Source organism: Triticum aestivum, chromosome 1D (assembly GCF_018294505.1).
Source record: "Triticum aestivum cultivar Chinese Spring chromosome 1D, IWGSC CS RefSeq v2.1, whole genome shotgun sequence".
NCBI lineage: Eukaryota > Viridiplantae > Streptophyta > Magnoliopsida > Poales > Poaceae > Triticum > Triticum aestivum.
This window is the reverse complement of record NC_057796.1, coordinates 405,450,063-405,467,219: the sequence shown is the minus strand read 5'-3', so window position 1 is coordinate 405,467,219 and position 17,157 is coordinate 405,450,063. Positions and strand designations below refer to the sequence as shown.

The 17,157-nt window shown below is 43.8% G+C and overlaps 3 protein-coding genes across 3 annotated transcripts in view; 2 read left to right on the top strand and 1 right to left on the bottom strand.

Annotated features, from left to right (window-relative positions):
* The window catches only part of LOC123182420 (F-box/FBD/LRR-repeat protein At3g26920), a gene marked incomplete in the record, with an annotated part of 2,847 nt that extends 751 nt beyond the window's left edge, over positions 1 to 2,096 (top strand). The window contains 4 exon segments of the mRNA XM_044594973.1: positions 1 to 936; positions 1,016 to 1,150; positions 1,274 to 1,737; positions 1,844 to 2,096. Coding sequence (XP_044450908.1) covers positions 1 to 936; positions 1,016 to 1,150; positions 1,274 to 1,693 — 1,491 coding nt within the window.
* Positions 2,097 to 3,245: 1,149 nt separating this feature from the next.
* On the top strand, positions 3,246 to 4,071 carry LOC123182417 (chlorophyll a-b binding protein of LHCII type 1; the record flags this gene model as incomplete). The annotated part of the gene is given in 1 exon segment (XM_044594971.1): positions 3,246 to 4,071. A coding segment is annotated over 1 exon segment (717 nt), but the record flags the coding sequence as incomplete, so codon positions are not given.
* A 753-nt stretch (positions 4,072 to 4,824) lies between these two features.
* On the bottom strand, positions 4,825 to 7,320 carry LOC123182419 (putative histone H3.3-like type 3). Its single transcript, XM_044594972.1, has 4 exons — positions 6,941 to 7,320; positions 6,729 to 6,806; positions 5,959 to 6,034; positions 4,825 to 5,311 (listed from the first exon to the last, which is right to left on the bottom strand). Exons 1-4 carry the CDS (start codon positions 7,193 to 7,195, stop codon positions 5,259 to 5,261), a joined length of 462 nt encoding a protein of 153 aa, XP_044450907.1. The 5' UTR covers positions 7,196 to 7,320; the 3' UTR covers positions 4,825 to 5,258.
* Between the last annotated feature and the right edge of the window lie 9,837 nt (positions 7,321 to 17,157).

The following is a 17,157-nucleotide window of genomic DNA, read 5'->3' as shown; positions in this document are numbered from 1 at the left end:
GATCTCACTGATGATGTTGATGGGGGGAGCGTCGATCTCAGCGATGACGTTGATGAGGGGAGCGTCGATCTCATCAGCTATTTTGATTTGGGGAGTGCCGATCTCATCAGCCGCCTCCCCGACGCCGTCCTCGGCAGCATAGTGTCTCTTCTCCCCACCAAAGAAGGCGCCCGCACGCAGATCATCTCCCGCCGGTGGCGTCCGCTCTGGCGTTCCGCTCCTCTGAACCTTGTAGTGGACTACAAGATCATTAACTTGGTTCCAAAGATTCTCTCTGAGCATCGTGGCCCCGCACGCCGCTTCTCAATCGAGGACTGTTACGTCGAAGGCAGGCTTGGTCCCTATACCCGGAGTATCTATATAGAAGACTGTTATGATAAGGTTGAAGGCTGGCTTAGTTCCGCTGCCCTGGACAACCTAGAGGAGTTGGAGCTCACCCCCAAGTGCTCATACGGCTACCGGGGGGAGTTGTACCTGCTGCACTCGTCGACATACCGCTTCTCATCCACGCTCCGCGTGGCCAAATTCCACTGCTGCCATTTCCCCAACTTAATTGTGCAGCTGTCCCTGAAGTTTCCATGCCTCAAGCAATTGACCCTGCAAAAGGTCACCATCTCGGAGGACCCTCTCCAGAGCTTGCTCTCTGGCTGCACTGCCTTGGAAAGCCTTGAGCTGAAGGAAAACATGGGCACTGGTCGCCTCTGCATCACCTCCCAAACTCTTAAGAGTTTAGGCTTTTGCGCTAACTCAAGGGATGGTGGTCTCTTTTTGCAAGAGTTAGTCGTCAAGGATGCCCCGTGCCTTGAGAGATTGCTACCACTTAATCCAAAGGGTGGCACAGCGAGCATACGGATAATCTCGGCACCTAAACTGGAGATATTGGGTATGCTGTCTGAAGACACATATGAATTCCACCTTGGGAGTTCAGTTTTTCAGGTAGCAGCAGCCTTCATCAATTGCATTTGACATTCTTATGTGCATGCTACTATTCTTATATTTGCACTTTGTTTTGCAGAAAATGATTGCTGTCAATTTAACAACCAAAATGCACACCATGAGGGTTTTGGTTCTCAGCTCTGTTGGCCCTAATCTGGATGCAGTTGTGAACTTCCTCAAGTGCTTCCCTTGCTTGGAGAGGTTGTATGTCATTGTGAGTATAAAACACAGTTGCTTGCTTTAAATGTCAATATGAGCATTTGATTGATGTGTAATCTAGCCAACTATTGTATTGCTAACCTGTTGGATTTCTTTTGTATTGTTTCTCTATCTCCAGTTCCAGTCACCCTCATACAAGGATATGAATAATGTCCGGAAGTATGACCCACTGGACCCAATTGAATGTCTTGAGCTTCATCTAAAAAAAGTAGTGTTGAAGAATTATGACGGCACCAGAGATTCATCTATCAACTTTGCCAAGTTCTTTGTTCTGAATGCAAAAGTGCTAAAGGAAATGAAAATCACATTGCCTTACCACCGCCAGCATGGATGGTTTGCTAATCAATCCAGCCTGCTACGAGTCAGAAATAGAGCTTCTCCAGATGCTCGAATTGAGATGAGATGTGGCACTAAAGATGATTTCACACACAACAAGCATACCCATGATCTGTCAATGGACGACCCCTTTGACTTGCCCTACGGAGGATGCTATATGTGTAAAGAGAAGGGTCTAGGAGATGGTGTATACCAAGTTTAATTAGAACTTGGGCTGCCAAGACCATCAATGGGTGGTGCTAGTCAGTAAGCCTCCAATCCTTTCTCGGGTGTAGTTGATGCCCATCTTGAAAATTGAGTTGCCTTCTTTTGAAAACCCAAGCTTATATTTCTAGCCTATATGTTGTCCCAGCCTTCTGATGCTGTAAGAAAGGATGCGGATCTACTTGACGTAGCGACGGAATGCTTTGTGGCCTACTCGGGATTGTACCAGGACAAAGGGGGTGGTGTCTAAGCTCAGGCTTCAAATCCAAACTTGCGTAATGTATTTTATGTTCTATTGCTGTTTGGCTTTTTGTAAGCTGGTTGGACCAGCAGTTACTATATTTATGTATGATACAACTTGCTTTAGTTAAAACGGATGGCCTCCATGCCTTTTGTCTTAAGTTTCTTCCTTTGCGATTCATGAATGCATACAAACAGAGTGTTTGCAACCTTGTTTCTGCTAGTTTCAGCGAATAATGCATCTTTGGTTCATAGAAGTTGTTCTTTACACGCAATTGTTATTTGTTGTCTTACATTTATTTTAAGTTATTTCATTCTTCTGAATAATAGTGTGTGAAGATTGAATGCGATTCTTTGGTACACTTATATCTGTAAGGTGGCATAGAAAGGGTAAATTCCTCTGCACTTTTGATGAATATTTTGCTGACCTCGTTCCCACATGAACTGTGAAAGTTGGGAAGAAGTGCTACTAGGTTTATTAAATCATTATTTCTCTACTATACTTTGATGTTGTGTATGCATCAGCAGCATGCTGATATATAGAACTGGAGTTGATATAAATAGAACTGCAGAAGCTGAATGTGGCCAGATTTTTGTGTTCAGTGGATTTGAGTTCTGAAAATTCTGACACAATTTTATGGATGTAGCATATAGTTTTTGCGAACTTGCAAAGTTTCAGATATCCAATTTCGCCCATGTTATATACGTCCGTCTTATATTTGTTTACAAAGGGAGTAGAACAGAAAATTAGCAACCTACTGTATATTGTACCATCAAATAGTAAGTATGCCATTTTGCCATTATGTTCAACAAAGTGCCTGAGAGTAATTCCTTTTGCGTGCCTTTAATTGTTACCATGGATCAAATTGGCTTTAATTTCTGATGAAATCCAGTCATTTGACACCACAGCATCTAAGGATTGCACGAACGTTTCAAGATGGAGAATCGATATGTCCACATGGCATCTTCCAATTGGTTGCGCCCCTCTCTGATGGCTGCACTTTACACGTAAGCACAGCAAGCACAGGTGGCATGCTAAGACACAATCACAGAGACGAATTGTCCAATCAGAGGATAACAAGGGATAGGCCCATCCATCCAGGCAAAGCGTCAGTGCCAGCAAGGCCCCTCACAGTCTCCTGTACTATTTAAATTCCAATGCAGCTCCCTGTTTTCCACACCACAGCTTACAGCTTAGAAGCACAAGACAAGCAACCAAATATTCTTCCTCTGCAATGGCTGCGTCCACCATGGCACTCTCCTCCCCGGGTCTTGCTGCGGCCAAGATCATCTCCTCCAACGTGTTTGGTGAGGGCCGCATCACAATGCGCAAGACGGCGGCCAAGGCCAAGCCCGCCGCTTCCAGCAGCCCGTGGTACGGCCCGGACCGTGTCCTCTATCTCGGCCCACTCTCCGGTGATGCGCCGTCCTACCTCACCGGCGAGTTCCCTGGCGACTATGGCTGGGACACGGCCGGGCTCTCGGCTGACCCGGAGACGTTCGCGAAGAACAGGGAGCTCGAGGTGATCCACTGTCGGTGGGCCATGCTCGGTGCTCTTGGCTGCGTCTTCCCAGAGCTTCTTGCTCGCAACGGCGTCAAGTTCGGCGAGGCTGTGTGGTTCAAAGCTGGTTCTCAAATCTTCAGCGAGGGTGGGCTGGACTACCTCGGCAACCCCAGCCTTGTCCATGCACAGAGCATCCTCGCCATCTGGGCCTGCCAGGTCGTGCTCATGGGCGCCGTCGAGGGGTACCGCGTCGCTGGTGGCCCACTCGGTGAGATCGTCGACCCCCTCTACCCCGGCGGTAGCTTCGACCCCCTCGGGTTGGCTGATGACCCTGAGGCATTTGCGGAGCTCAAGGTGAAGGAGATCAAGAACGGCCGGCTCGCCATGTTCTCCATGTTTGGCTTCTTCGTTCAGGCCATCGTCACCGGCAAGGGGCCCCTTGAGAACCTTGCCGACCACCTCGCCGATCCCGTGAACAACAACGCCTGGGCATTCGCCACCAACTTCGTCCCCGGGAAGTGAATATGAGGCGATGCCTGTTCCCTTCGGGGCTTGGGATGTATGGAACAGACATGGGTTGTGTGAAACAAAACAAGGGCTACTGCGGGTGTTTTTTTCACCTGTACGATTATTCGTCCGATGAGGACATGTAACAGTATTGGATTGGTTTATCAAACAAGAATGATGGTAAACTTCCAAAAGAAAAAAACTTGCAAGATGACTGTCTGGAAGATTACTGAAATTCTCTCTGAAACAAATGTACAGTAGGCGAGTTCAGGGTTGCAAGAGCAGCCAAGGACTACAAAAGAAGAAGAAAAAAAGAAAACAAACGAGTGTGCTATTTCAATGGAAAATCAAGTAGCTGTACAACTTTAAGGCAACAAGTGCGCTCATGGTTTAAGTCAGTACAAGTGACAGGTGTTCCCTCCGTACCAAAATGTAAGACTATGCAATATACACATTTGCCATTCCCAAAATGTAAGACTATGCAATATACACATTTGCCATTCCGTGCGGTTACAATAAGTACTTACATAATGTAATGAAAATGGGAACAAATATCATCGCATGTACATATGGCAATGTGGATCTGCCCATTTTCATGGGCACTGATGAAATTTCAGGGGCTAAAAATCATATCTCCAATTGTTAATTTCATGCGAAGTCCTGCCTCTCAGCCTCTCAGGCAATTACCACCATACGCCTAATTTAAAAGCCTTAAGTGATACCATAGGCATACCCGCCCCGGCTATCACACGTGACCATCAGCATCGTTGTTTACAGTATCTGAAGAGTGATCTTGGAGGCTGTGTTTTAGCACCAGCCTGAACTTCCTGATGACACAAGCTCATGCTGATCTCAGGCAGTTCAGCACGAAAAAAAAAAAATCAAACTCACTTTTTCTTGGTGGTAGTGATGACTGTTGGGGAAATTGAAGGCAGTTTTTACAATGCAGTGATTAGGTTACAGCAAACAGTTTCCAACGTTTGTGCGTAAATCCACAACAGTTTCATGCCATTTGACAACCCATATCCTTGGATGTTCGCAGAAACGCTGTCTGAATTAGATCAATTCAAATGGAGCAAAGCAGAGAGGTCAGATGATCCCAACCATGCAATGAACCAGATCAACTTCGAAGACATGCTAACTAAATGAAAATACACCTAAATTACTTCCTACCGATACACTCGCAAACATACTGGGCCACTACCATCAGCGCCTTTGCATCGCACCCCTCATACAGAAAACATCTACCATTAGTACCACCAAATCACCAGTCTTTGATCCCTATGATGCAGAAAACATCTTCCATTAGTATCACCAAAGCCTTCTCCCCCCGATACGCCTCGCGAGCTGTATGTCCTTTTGCACTGTAGAGGCAAAAAAAGGTCATGTGAACAAAAACATGCTAATGTATCCATGTATTTTCTGCATAAATAGTTCCAATTTGTTCAGGAGCATCCTTTTAAAGATACATAAGAAGTCATCCCTAACTGAAAACATTTATTTGTTATTAGAATAGAAACAACAACCTTGTTGATGATAATAATTCTAGTGACACCTATTTGTCACGGTAAAACGGTACCCAAGCTTTAAGAGGAAATAAAACATATCTTGCAAGTAACATTCTGATTTTATACTATGTTTATATCCCCGAGGTAAGTAATAAACAGGGCAATCAACCCTGAATTTCCTGCTACAGTAACCAGATTTTATATCTAAAATGCATCATTAGAAAACCCTGGCCCATTCACAAGTGGCAAGCTATAATTGTTTTCCCGCAAAAAAGCCATAATTGTTAGCGTATCTGCTGTTTGTTTTGTGACATGTTCACTGAGAACAAAAAATACGATAAGCTGCTGAGATCTGATAATTGTGGATCTTCTAATCATTAATAATCATTGAATTCTTGCAGCTTGAAATAACATCGGAACTAGATATCACATCAAATAACTGCCATGTTTCCTTTTGCACAATATTGTAAAAGAAAGGAAGTGTTCATTCAGTGATAACTTACTGATGGTAACACGCTTAGCATGGATGGCACATAGATTTGCCTTTTCAAATACATCGACTATGTGATACTCTGCAGCCTGCAGAGGGAAAGGAAAAGAAAATCATGTGCAAACTCAAAGCAAATATACAGGACAGTGACTGAAAGCACAATTAGGACATTCAACTTATTTGATAGGCCACATATGGAATATAGTCAACTCTATGTTAATTTTGCTAGTTATGCAGAAGAAATTATTTCTGGCAAGAGGCGACTTGTGTTGGTTTACCATGCACTACCAATCTTGTATATAGTTCTAAAAGCACTTGTATCGTTGTACTGGATAGTGGATACAGATAAATCCTTGGCGTTTGGACACATAACCATCACACGATAAAATTCAATTTCTTTTTGGACTACCTCTTCCTCACTTCTCAGTCACACCCTTAAGCAAAATGTAATATGAACAATAGTTCAGTTTTGCGTTCCTGGCATGATTATGTTGCAAGACACAGTGTGTATCTTAGACCAAACAACGAGAAGCTATGAACTAGTATGGCATAAAGACGTTTGATTGTGGTTTTGGAGTTACCGGCCACCAAAAAACAATCATGCTGCTAAACAGATGTATCAACTGCATTAATACCGGAGCATTCAGATTCAGAAACTATGAATTATGGTGGTAAATTTATCTGTCTCACAATTCTCAGAACTACTGCAGTTGCTGGTTTCTTTAATGGGAACCATCAGGTCTACTAGTACACGGCAGGTTTCTGCATTGACCATTGACCGACCTCTTGCAGCGCGAATAGCGCCTGAGGAGTCCAGTGGTTCAGCTCGCCCTTCGTGAGGTCGTTGGTGATCTCCTTAACCTGCAAATTTGCACAAGACGAGCAAGCTTCCGTCACACGCTGTGCCCGCATCCTGAATCGGTGATAGGGATACAAATCGGAGGACGGGGCGGGCGGAGGAGGGCACGGGTACGGGGTACCCGACCCACACTCACCAGGCGGACGAAGGGCGCGAAGGGGATGAGCGGCCCGGTGGACTTCTGGTACTTCCTGACCTCCCGCAGCGCCACCGTGCCCGGCCGGAACCGGTACGCCCGCTTCTTCTTCTTCTCCGGCTGCGGCTCCGGCGGTACCTGGCGCATCGGCGGCGGCGGCCTCCATCGCGGGGAGAGCTCGAAGCGGAGCCGCTTCTTCGTCTCCGTCGTCGTCGTCGTCGCCGTCGCCGCCACCGCGTGCTTCGTGCGACCCATCGCCGCGGGGAAAGTGTGGGTGAGTTGGGTGGTGTGCACTGAGCAGTAGTACTACTGCTTGTGCTACTGAGCAGGAGTATCCCAGTAACTTTATCACGGGAGTGTAGCGGGCCTAGGAAACTCAACTGGCTCAAGGCCAAGGGGACTCGCAACCGTCACCGTCCAATGCGTGGCATAAATTATGAAGTGAGTAGTTCTAGAGGGGGAAAATGTGCATGGTATGGCATAAATCTGAGGGGGGAAATGGCAATTGCAAAAAAAATGTGTATGGTAACCAGTGCATCGGTGTCAATTCTCAAATCCTGCCAAAAAGAAGATAGCTTGAAAAGTACTCCCTCCGTCCGGAAATACTTGTCGGGGAAATGGATGTATCTAGACGAATTTTAGTTCTAGATACATCCATTTTCGCGACAAGTAATTCCGGACGGAGGGAGTATTACAGTTTCCAGATGTTCTTGTACTAAATGGTAAACACTACACTAACCTCCTTCGGTTTGGAGGAATTTTGTAGAAATTTCATAAGATAGGACCAACATGTATGCCCGTGCGTTGCAACGGGAAAGATATTATTTTTGCAAGAAGCAACGAGGGAGATAACTATATGTGTCCATCAAAACGGTCTCCACAGAGGTGGGCGACAGAGTGCGAAGCTGTGCTCTTCTCGCGGGTCATGTTTGGCCCGCGAGATCTTGATAATGGTGGGGTTGGTCGGCGTGGCGGCGATCATCCAACTCGTGCCTTTTCTACTCTGGGTCTACCTCTATCTCGGGGTTGTGGTTGCCTCCTCATTTGGGTTGCTGTGTGGTCACAATTTTGAAATTCTGAATATTTTTTAAAATTTAAACAAAAATGAAATTCCTAACATTTTTAAAAAATTTGCATTTAAGAGAACAAACTTGGAAGGGAAAAAACATGAAAGAAAAAGAGAAAGGAACAGAAAAAGAAAAAAAATAGAAACGTAACACAAAAAAAACAGGCCAGCCCAGTCTTTCGCGCCCTATGCTAAGCTCCAACTATTTGCCTCCGCAGCTCCTATATAACGAGAGCAACTAGTTAACGAGCGCTCCTTCGGGAGCCTCGCAACGATCAGCGCCACTTGGCGCGCTCTCAGCACGTGTCGCGCTCTGGGCGCTCCCTTCGGATTTTGTTTTTTTATATTTCCGCACGCGTTTTTGGCTTTTTAAACGGTTTTTTCGACGTTTTGGTTTTTCACCGGTCTTCCTTAGCTTTTCGATAAAAAAATCGAAAAAAATTGCGTGAAAAAACGTGTTTTTTTTTCAAGAGAGTCACGGTTTTGCTTTCGCAAGAGTCAAAGACGTGCGTCTCGGAAACGAAAAAAAACGTGTTTTCAGTTTTTTTTTCTTTCGCGAGAGTCACGGTTTTGATTCCGCGAGGGGCACGGTTTTGCTTTCGCGAGAGTCATGGCGGTGTCTCTCGAAAACAGAAAAAAAACATGTTTTCTGTTTTTTTCCTTTCGCGAGAGGCACGGTTGTGCTTTAGCGAGAGTCACGGCCGTGCCTCTCGGAAACGGAAAAAAACACGTTTTCTGTTTTTTTTCCTTTCGCGAGAGTCACGATTTTGTTTTCACGAGAGGCACGGTTGTGCTTTCGCGAGAGTCGCGGCCGTGCCTCTCGAAAACGAAAAAAAACATGTTTTCTGTTGTTTTTTCTTTCGCGAGAGTCACGGTTTTGCTTCCGCGAGAGGCACGGTTGTGCTTTAGCGAGAGTCACGGCCGTGCCTCTCAGAAACGGGAAAAAATACGTTTTCTGTTGTTTTTTCCTTCTGCGAGAGTCACGGTTTTGCTTCCGCGAGAAGCACGGTTTTGCTTTCACGAGAATCACGACCGTGCCTTTTGGAAAACGGAAAGAAAACACGTTTTCAGTTTTTTTTTTTCGCGAGAGTCACGGTTTTGCTTCCGCGTGAGGCACGGTTATGCTTTCGCGAGAGTCACGGCCGAGCCTTCTCGGAAACAGAAAAAAACGTGTTTTTCTTTTTTTCGCGAGAGTTACGGTTTTGCTTCCACAAGAGGCACGGTTGTGATTTCGTGAGAGGCACGGGCTTGCCTCTTTCGGAAAGGAAAAAACCCGTGCTCCAGGTTCGGTTTTTCGTTCGGTTTTTTTGAAAAAAAGTTCGCCGAAACCTATCAACATGGGATCTAGTTTTGAAGCTCTCGACGCGAGGAATCCAACGGTGAAAGCGGTTCGAGATTTGGACGCACGGTTTGAGAGATAAAACGTTTTAAATAAATGAATCTACGAAAAAAGGGAAAATTCCCAGGTTGCGACAAGTGACGCGCTGCATGTGCACCACTTGTCGCAACTTGGGGAGTTGGAGTAATTTTTGCAATGAGTACTTCTCAACTAGTGCATACCCCCTTGCGCGCTGCAAAGCAACATAGTGCATACCCCCTTGCGCGCTACTGCTTCAATGGGCTGGCCCATTTCAAGGTTTCACCTCCAACCGGTTTTGGGAAGGTTCTATGACCTTCCTTGAACCGGGTATTCCTGGTTTTATTTCGTTTTTTCTTTCTTTTCTTTTTTTTCTTTTTCTCTTTTATTTTTTATTTTTTATTCTTGTGTTTTTCTATTTTGCAAAAATCTTTTAATGTTCTGTTTTTCTTTTTTTCTCATTTCCTATTTCTTCTTTTTCTGTCATGTTTCAAATCTGTGAACAATTTTTCTCAAATTGTGAACATTTTTCAAAGTGGAACATTTTTTTACAAATCCACGAACATATTTTTTGAATTGATGAACAGTTTTCAGAAATTCGTGAGCATTTTCGGAAAAAGTGAACATTTTTCGAAATCATGAAGATTTTCTTGAAATCGTGAACATTTGTTTTTTGAAATCTTAGACATTTTTAAATTCATGAACATTTTTCATATTCACCAACATTCCTAGAAATTGTGTATATTTTCTGGAAAACGTGAACATTTTTCAAAATTTTCTGAATTTGCTGAAGATTTTTTTCAGATTTGGGAATATTTTTTTAATATTTTGAAAATTTTCCTAGAAATTTATGAACATTTTTAAAATTGTAAAAAACTGAAAAGCCGAACATTATTTTTGAAATTGCGAACATTTTTGTGAATCCGTGAGCATTTATCATTTCCTAAATGTTTTTTCAAATCACGGACAATCTTTGAACTCACGAACAATTCAACATTTTTGTAACTTTTTCTGAAATCCCGAGTTATTTTAATAAAATAAAAAAGCTGAAAGCAGAAAAAAAAAGAACAAAAAAGACAAGGGGCTCCGCGCCCCCGCACATGGGCCGCCCCATAAGAGCGCGCGGGGCAGTGGGGTGGGTGCGGGCTCCCGTGGGTGCCGGCGCGTACGGCGCCATATAAGAGCCCTCATTTGTGGTTATGTGCGGCAAAAAGGATTTTTGCCAGCTGCGTGGGCAAAAAAATTAAGTGGGCTGGCTTCGTTGGGCCACAGCGCACGCGGCACATGTATGAAATTCGTAGCAGACAGGCGCATAAAAATTTAGTACCACCTCGGATAAAAAAATAATTCGATGATGGACGGATGAAAAAATAAAAAAAAATAAAAAATGCACCATACATTATTAATAGATATAGATTTCTATAGAAAAAAATTCTTAAGAGCTCTTTGGTTTATAGGAATATAATCATATTCCTATGAAGGAATTCTTCATATCCTCCACACCTCATAGGAAAATAAACATCATCTTACGCTAATAAAAAAAAAATCTTATGTGACGCCTTTCCTATTCCTATCTCATTTTCCATGACTTTTCTATTCCTATGCTTTATCTACCTCATAAACCAAAGGAGTCCTAAAGTCGTGTTTGGCATGCATAGGAAAATGTAGGAATTGGATACATACCAAAGGACGCCCTAGGAAAACAATCCTATAGAACATATTCCACTTACTTTCTCCAATCCATATTACTTGTCTTAGATTCTTCTAGATTCGTCGTATCTAGACAAATCTAAGACAAATAATATAAATCAAAGAGAATAGTAAAAATACACGGATTTTTGAATAAGAACGATCGGACTACTGATCCCTATCATCCTATCAGACGAGTAGATGATCGTTGGATGAAAGCACATATGTTGTTAGATGAGGATAGTGGCTAGCATGCACAAGAAAACTAAAACCAATTAAAGCTAGTTACATGGGATTCATTATTCACTACACCCTACTTTGATTCTTCCATATTTTTTACTTTTTAGGGAACTAATTTTGGTTGTTAGGAAACTAATTATCTTCAAAACGAGTTTTCTCGTATATTAGTTTGCCTCCTTATGAAATGCTCCCACTGTGAACCAATCTGTGGTTGGATCGTTAGGAGAATAGTGATATTCTCAGGCCATCAGGGTTTAAGTCCTAGTCTTGACACAAAATAGTGATATGCTATGGGTATTTTTAAGTTCCCGGCTTCCCTTTGTGAGGAGTTAACACAGATTATCAGGAATTTTTGGTGGGGAGATGGGGAAGATCGAAGAAAAACACATTGGTTAGCTTGGGACAAATTAACAAGGTCTAAAGGTAAGGGAGGTATGGGATTCCGGGATCTCAGATTATTTAACCAAGCCCTCTTAGCCAAACAAGCGTGGAGGTTATTGGTTCACCCGGATTCGTTGTGTGCTAAGTTGATGAAGGCAAAGTATTACCCTCATGGACATATTCTTGATACAGTGTTTCCTCAGTCTGCATCAGTGACTTGGCAAGGTATTATGCATGGTCTAGAATTGCTTAAGAATGGTGTCATTTGGCGGGTGGGTGATGGATCTAGCATTAATATTTGGAGGGATAATTGGTTACCCAGGAGCACTGGACTTAAAATTTCAGCTAAAAGGCATAATACTAGATTGAAGTGGGTCTCTGATTTGTTCTTGAGTGGGAGAAAGGCATGGGATGAAAATTTGATCAAGTATCTTTTCTATCCCCATGATGCAGAGGAGGTTCTTAAGATTTGTATTCATGCTTATGGGGATGGGGATTTTATTGCGTGGCACTGTGAGAATAACGGTACATTTTCCGTTAAAAGTGCGTACAATTTAGCACTTAAGTTGAAGGATAGTCAAGATAAATTGGGTCAATCTAGTGGCAATCCATGCTGAGAAAGAAGACTCTGGAATTTAATTTGGAAGGCTAATATCCCTCAAAAGATAAGGACTTTTGCTTGGAGGGCCATGACCGATAGTTTGGCGGTCCAGACTAATAGAGTTAAGCACCATCAGATTACTTCAGGTATGTGCTCTATTTGTGGAGTAGAAGAGGAAAGCACTTTTCATGCCCTCCTTGTCCTAAGGCTCGTGCCCTGCGATTGGCCTTGAGAGAATCGTGGAATATTCCTGATGAAGAGTGGTTCAAATTCTCGGGACCAGATTGGCTATTGATTTTGTTGGATCTTTTGAGCTTGCAACAGAGAGAGCAAGTTTTGTTTCTGTTCTGGCGGGCCTGGCACCTGAGAAATGATTTAATTTTTGGGAAAGGGAAGGAATCCATTGCTGATTCTGCAATTTTTGTGGTAAACAATTGGTCTTCTTTTACGTCCGGTCACGACTCTGTTGAGGTTGTTACTAGTAACAAAGGTAAAGGGAAAATGGGAGGTGCTACACCAGTTTTCGCAACATCACAAGAACAGGTGGGATGGAAGCCTCCACGAGATGATTATATCAAGATCAATGTCGATGCCAGCTTTGTGGAGAGTATTAGCGCGGCTAGTGTGGGGGTGGTTGTTAGGAACTCATCTGGTGAAGTTATTATTTCTTTGTGGGACTTTTTGGGTCAGTGCTGCAGCGTGAATGAAGCTGAGCTACGTGCTTGTCTGGCAGGCCTTTATATAGGTATTACTCTTCACCAGTCCATTATTTTGGAGACTGATTGTGCTTTTGTCCGTTCTTTCCTTGCAAATGATAATCTTGACAGGTCTCCGCTCGTTGATCTGAAGAAAGAAGCCTTGAGTATATTGAGGATGCTCAAGAATTTTAAGATTGCGAAAATTAATCGGCAGGCCAATAAGGTGGCTCACGAAATTGCGAAGTTTAGCTTTATAAATAAATCTGATGGGATTCTTATTAATAGCGTTCCGCCCTACGTGGCGAATTTTTTTAATGAATTATTGTAATAATATTATTAATTAATTAATATAGGGGGGTTTCAAAAAAACAAAATTCCTAGTCTTGACACCGGTGCCTGCATTTTCCTGAATTAAGTTCAGCCCTTCCAGCGATGTGGGTTCAATGGAAGGAGATGTTCCTATTGACTACGAAGGGTCTATGACGACTTCATCAATCTCAAGATGATATGTCGACTCAGTCCATCGGATGTACATAGGGTTGGCTGTATGAGCGTCTATGTTTATGCTGTGTTAAGAAAATGAATTGCTTCCACTGAAATTCCAGTTTGCTTCGCATGGATCCGAAATTTGTTTTTATCTAATTTAAACCAAGATTTGTTTTGAGATAGTTTTATGGGCACACGACAAATTTATGTTTCCAACTATCAAGGCTTGAGCATCAGAGTAAAATCAAATTTGCTTCAATGTTCGTTCTCGATGCAACAACTTTAAGCTTCCGTCGACTGAAAAATGAGCTTCCCTAGTTAATGAAGTTATCTTCAATTTCATAGAATTTTGTGGAATGCTTTCAACACAACAGATTTATGCTTTCTTGTTATAACAGATTTTAGTGTATGATATATTGCTTCAAAAGCATCATGAAATTGATTCCATGGACTAGGGAACTTACTTCAAACGAAATAGTAAATTGTTTCCTCCGAAAAGATTGTTTTTTTCTTTTAATTACTTTCAACATGACAACAGCTTATAATGAACTAGAATGAGTTTCCACTAAAATAAAAGTTGCTTCTATCACAAGGATAATTTGCTTCTTATGAAGAAACAACACACATATGTAATTATATTTTTCATTGCTTGCGTTAATTGGTTTCTACTCTGTCTGTGGTGTGTCCCTTCAAGCGGGGGTAGTGAGCAAGAGCACCGATTGACGGAGTCGATTCGGCGAATCTCGGGTAGGGGTCCCGAGCTGATAGCCTATATGCGATGATAACAGTAGAGGCGAGGTTTTACCCAAGTTCAGGCTCTCTTGAAGAGATAATCCCCTACGTCCTGCTTTTGTTTGTATTGATTGTGGATGGAGTATAGAGTATAGGTTTGTCTACCAGGAGATTGTCCATAATTCTCTACGTGCCCTACCCTCTAGTTTATATAGATACCATCGGGTCTAGGGTTAGAGATAGGCCGTCTACATATATGATAGATCGTGGTGTAGCCGACTTCTAAGTCTTGAAGTATGAGCCAAGTTTTTGGGAACCTTCCTTGTACACGTTGTGGGTCTTCTAGATATGGCCCATTAGTGAACCGTCATGGGGGTCCTCGGCTCGGCCCACCTGGCCGGGAGACAACATGATGAATACACCCTGATACACGACACCATCAGTAGCCCCTGAGCTGGTCTTCAAGTCGGGGATGCTCCCTTGGTTCTTTGAACTGCTCCTCGTCTTCAGTAATTGGTCTTGAAAGCTGGTTCAACAAATCTTCCCATCTTCGATCTCAAGGATCACCGAGGTGTATTCAAAGACTTCACACGCCAGGCATCCGAGGAGCCGTGTCCAAGTTCCCTTGGTCCTTACTAGACGCTTCATTGTGTTCACTCGGGTTAGAGTTTTCCCCGGGCGGCGGTGCCTTAGCCTCAAAGTGTTCCCGTACTAAGACCAAGCTAACGGACCAGTCGCTCTCTGACAGCCCTGACCAATTCCATTCGTCCTCCCACGCGACGGTGACGTGCCGTCATTTAGGCGATCATCATTATGTATGAGCGTGGCTCGAGGCCCCACTATTAGCATATCCCATCAGTAAAGGATATCGTGCCCCGATATATGTGGTAATTTAATTAATCAAACCCTCGATTCTTGCACCTAGTAAACACGCGATGTCTGGTAAACTAGCGTAATACGCATCTTACCCTGTAACTGTTTCGTGTTCTAATCCGCCTATCAAAGGCTAAGGCTGAGAGAGATCCAGGTTTACGCTCTCAATCTTCAAGCCCTCTAGGTTTACGCTCTCAATCTTCAAGCCCTCATCTTCTTCCCCGAGCTCCTCTGCTAACAAGCTTTCCAACGCTCGAGCCGAAAAAACCCCACCGCTCCTCTTTCAGTTTTCTTCAGCCATGGCCGAAGAAGGGATCTAGGCGAAGCCCCCAAAGGGCAGCAAAAGCGCTATCACCGAGGCTGTTGGGGAACGTAGTAATTTCAAAAAAAATCCTACTCATACGCAAGATCATGGTGATGCATAGCAACGAGAGGGGAGAGTGTTGTCCACGTACCCTCGTAGACCGAAAGCGGAAGCGTTATGACAACGCGGTTGATGTAGTCGTACGTCTTCACGATCGACTGATCCTAGTACCGAAAGTACGGCACCTCCGCGATCTGCACACGTTCGGCTCGGTGACGTCCCATGAACTCACGATCCAGCAGAGTGTCGACGGAGAGCTTCGTCAGCACGACGGCGTGATGACGGTGATGATGAATCTACCGGCACAGGGCTTCGCCTAAGCACTGCAACAATATGACCGAGGTGGATTATGGTAAAGGGGGGCACCGCACACGGCTGAAAGATCAATGATCAACTTGTGTATCTATGGGGTGCCCCCTCCCCCGTATATAAAGGAGTGGAGGAGGGGGAGGGCCGGCCCTCTCCTATGGCGCGCCCTGGGGAGTCTTACTCCCACCGGGAGTAGGATTCCCCCCTTCCAAGTAGTAGGAGTAGGAGAGAAGGAAGGGGAGGAGAGAGGGAAGGAAGGGGGGCGCACCCTCCACCTTTTCCCTTCCTCTCCTCGATTCCACTAAGGCCCAATAAGGCCCATATACTCCCCGGGGGGTTCCGGTAACCTCCCGGTACTCCGGTAAATGCCCGAACTCATCTGGAACCATTCCGATGTCCAAACATATGCTTCCAATATATCGATCTTTACGTCTCGACATTTGGAGACTCCTCGTCATGTCTGTGATCATATCTGGGACTCCGAACTACCTTCGGTACATCAAAACACATAAACTCATAATACCGATCGTCACCGAACGTTAAGCGTGCGGACCCTACGGGTTCGAGAACTATGTAGACATGACCGAGACTCATCTCCGGTCAATAACCAATAGCAGAACCTGGATGCTCATATTGGTTCCTACATATTCTACGAAGATCTTTATCGGTCAAACCGCATAACAACATATGTTGTTCCCTTTGTCATCGGTATGTTACTTGCCCGAGATTTGATCGTCGGTATCTCAATACCTAGTTCAATCTCGTTACCGGCAAGTCTCTTTACTCGTTCCGTAATGCATCATCCCGCAACTAACTCATTAGTCACATTGCTTGCAAGGCTTATAGTGATGTGCATTACCGAGAGGGCCTAGAGATACCTCTCCGACAATCGGAGTGACAAATCCTAATCTCGATCTATGCAAACCCAACAAGTACCATTGGAGACACCTGTAGAGCACCTTTATAATCACCCATATATGTTGTGACATTTGGTAGCACACAAAGTGTTTCTCCGGTATTCGGGAGTTGCATAATCTCATAGTCATAGGAACATGTATAAGTCATGAAGAAAGCAATAGCAATATACTAAACGATCAAGTGCTAAGCTAACGGAATGGGTCAAGTCAATCACATCATTCTCTAATGATGTGATCCCGTTAATTAAATGACAACTCATGTCTATGGCTAGGAAACTTAACCATCTTTGATTCAACGAGCTAGTCAAGTAGAGGCATACTAGTGACACTATGTTTGTCTATGTATTCACACATGCACTAAGTTTCCGGTTAATACAATTATAGCATGAATAATAAACATTTATCATGATATAAGGAAATATAAATAACAACTTTATTATTGCCTCTAGGGCATATTTCCTTCAGTCTCCCACTTGCACTAGAGTTAATAATCTAGATTACACA

What these genes read in the sequence shown, in the direction of transcription:
- LOC123182419 (XM_044594972.1), bottom strand. Translation starts at nt 7,195, where the DNA reads ATGGGTCGCACGAAGCACGCGGTGGCGGCGACGGCGACGACGACGACG. An exon ending in TCGCGCCCTTCGTCCGCCTG is followed by an intron (nt 6,807 to 6,940) that starts GTGAGTGTGGGT and finishes GCAAATTTGCAG; the next exon opens with GTTAAGGAGATCACCAACGA. An exon ending in CGCTATTCGCGCTGCAAGAG is followed by an intron (nt 6,035 to 6,728) that starts GTCGGTCAATGG and finishes TTCCCTCTGCAG; the next exon opens with GCTGCAGAGTATCACATAGT.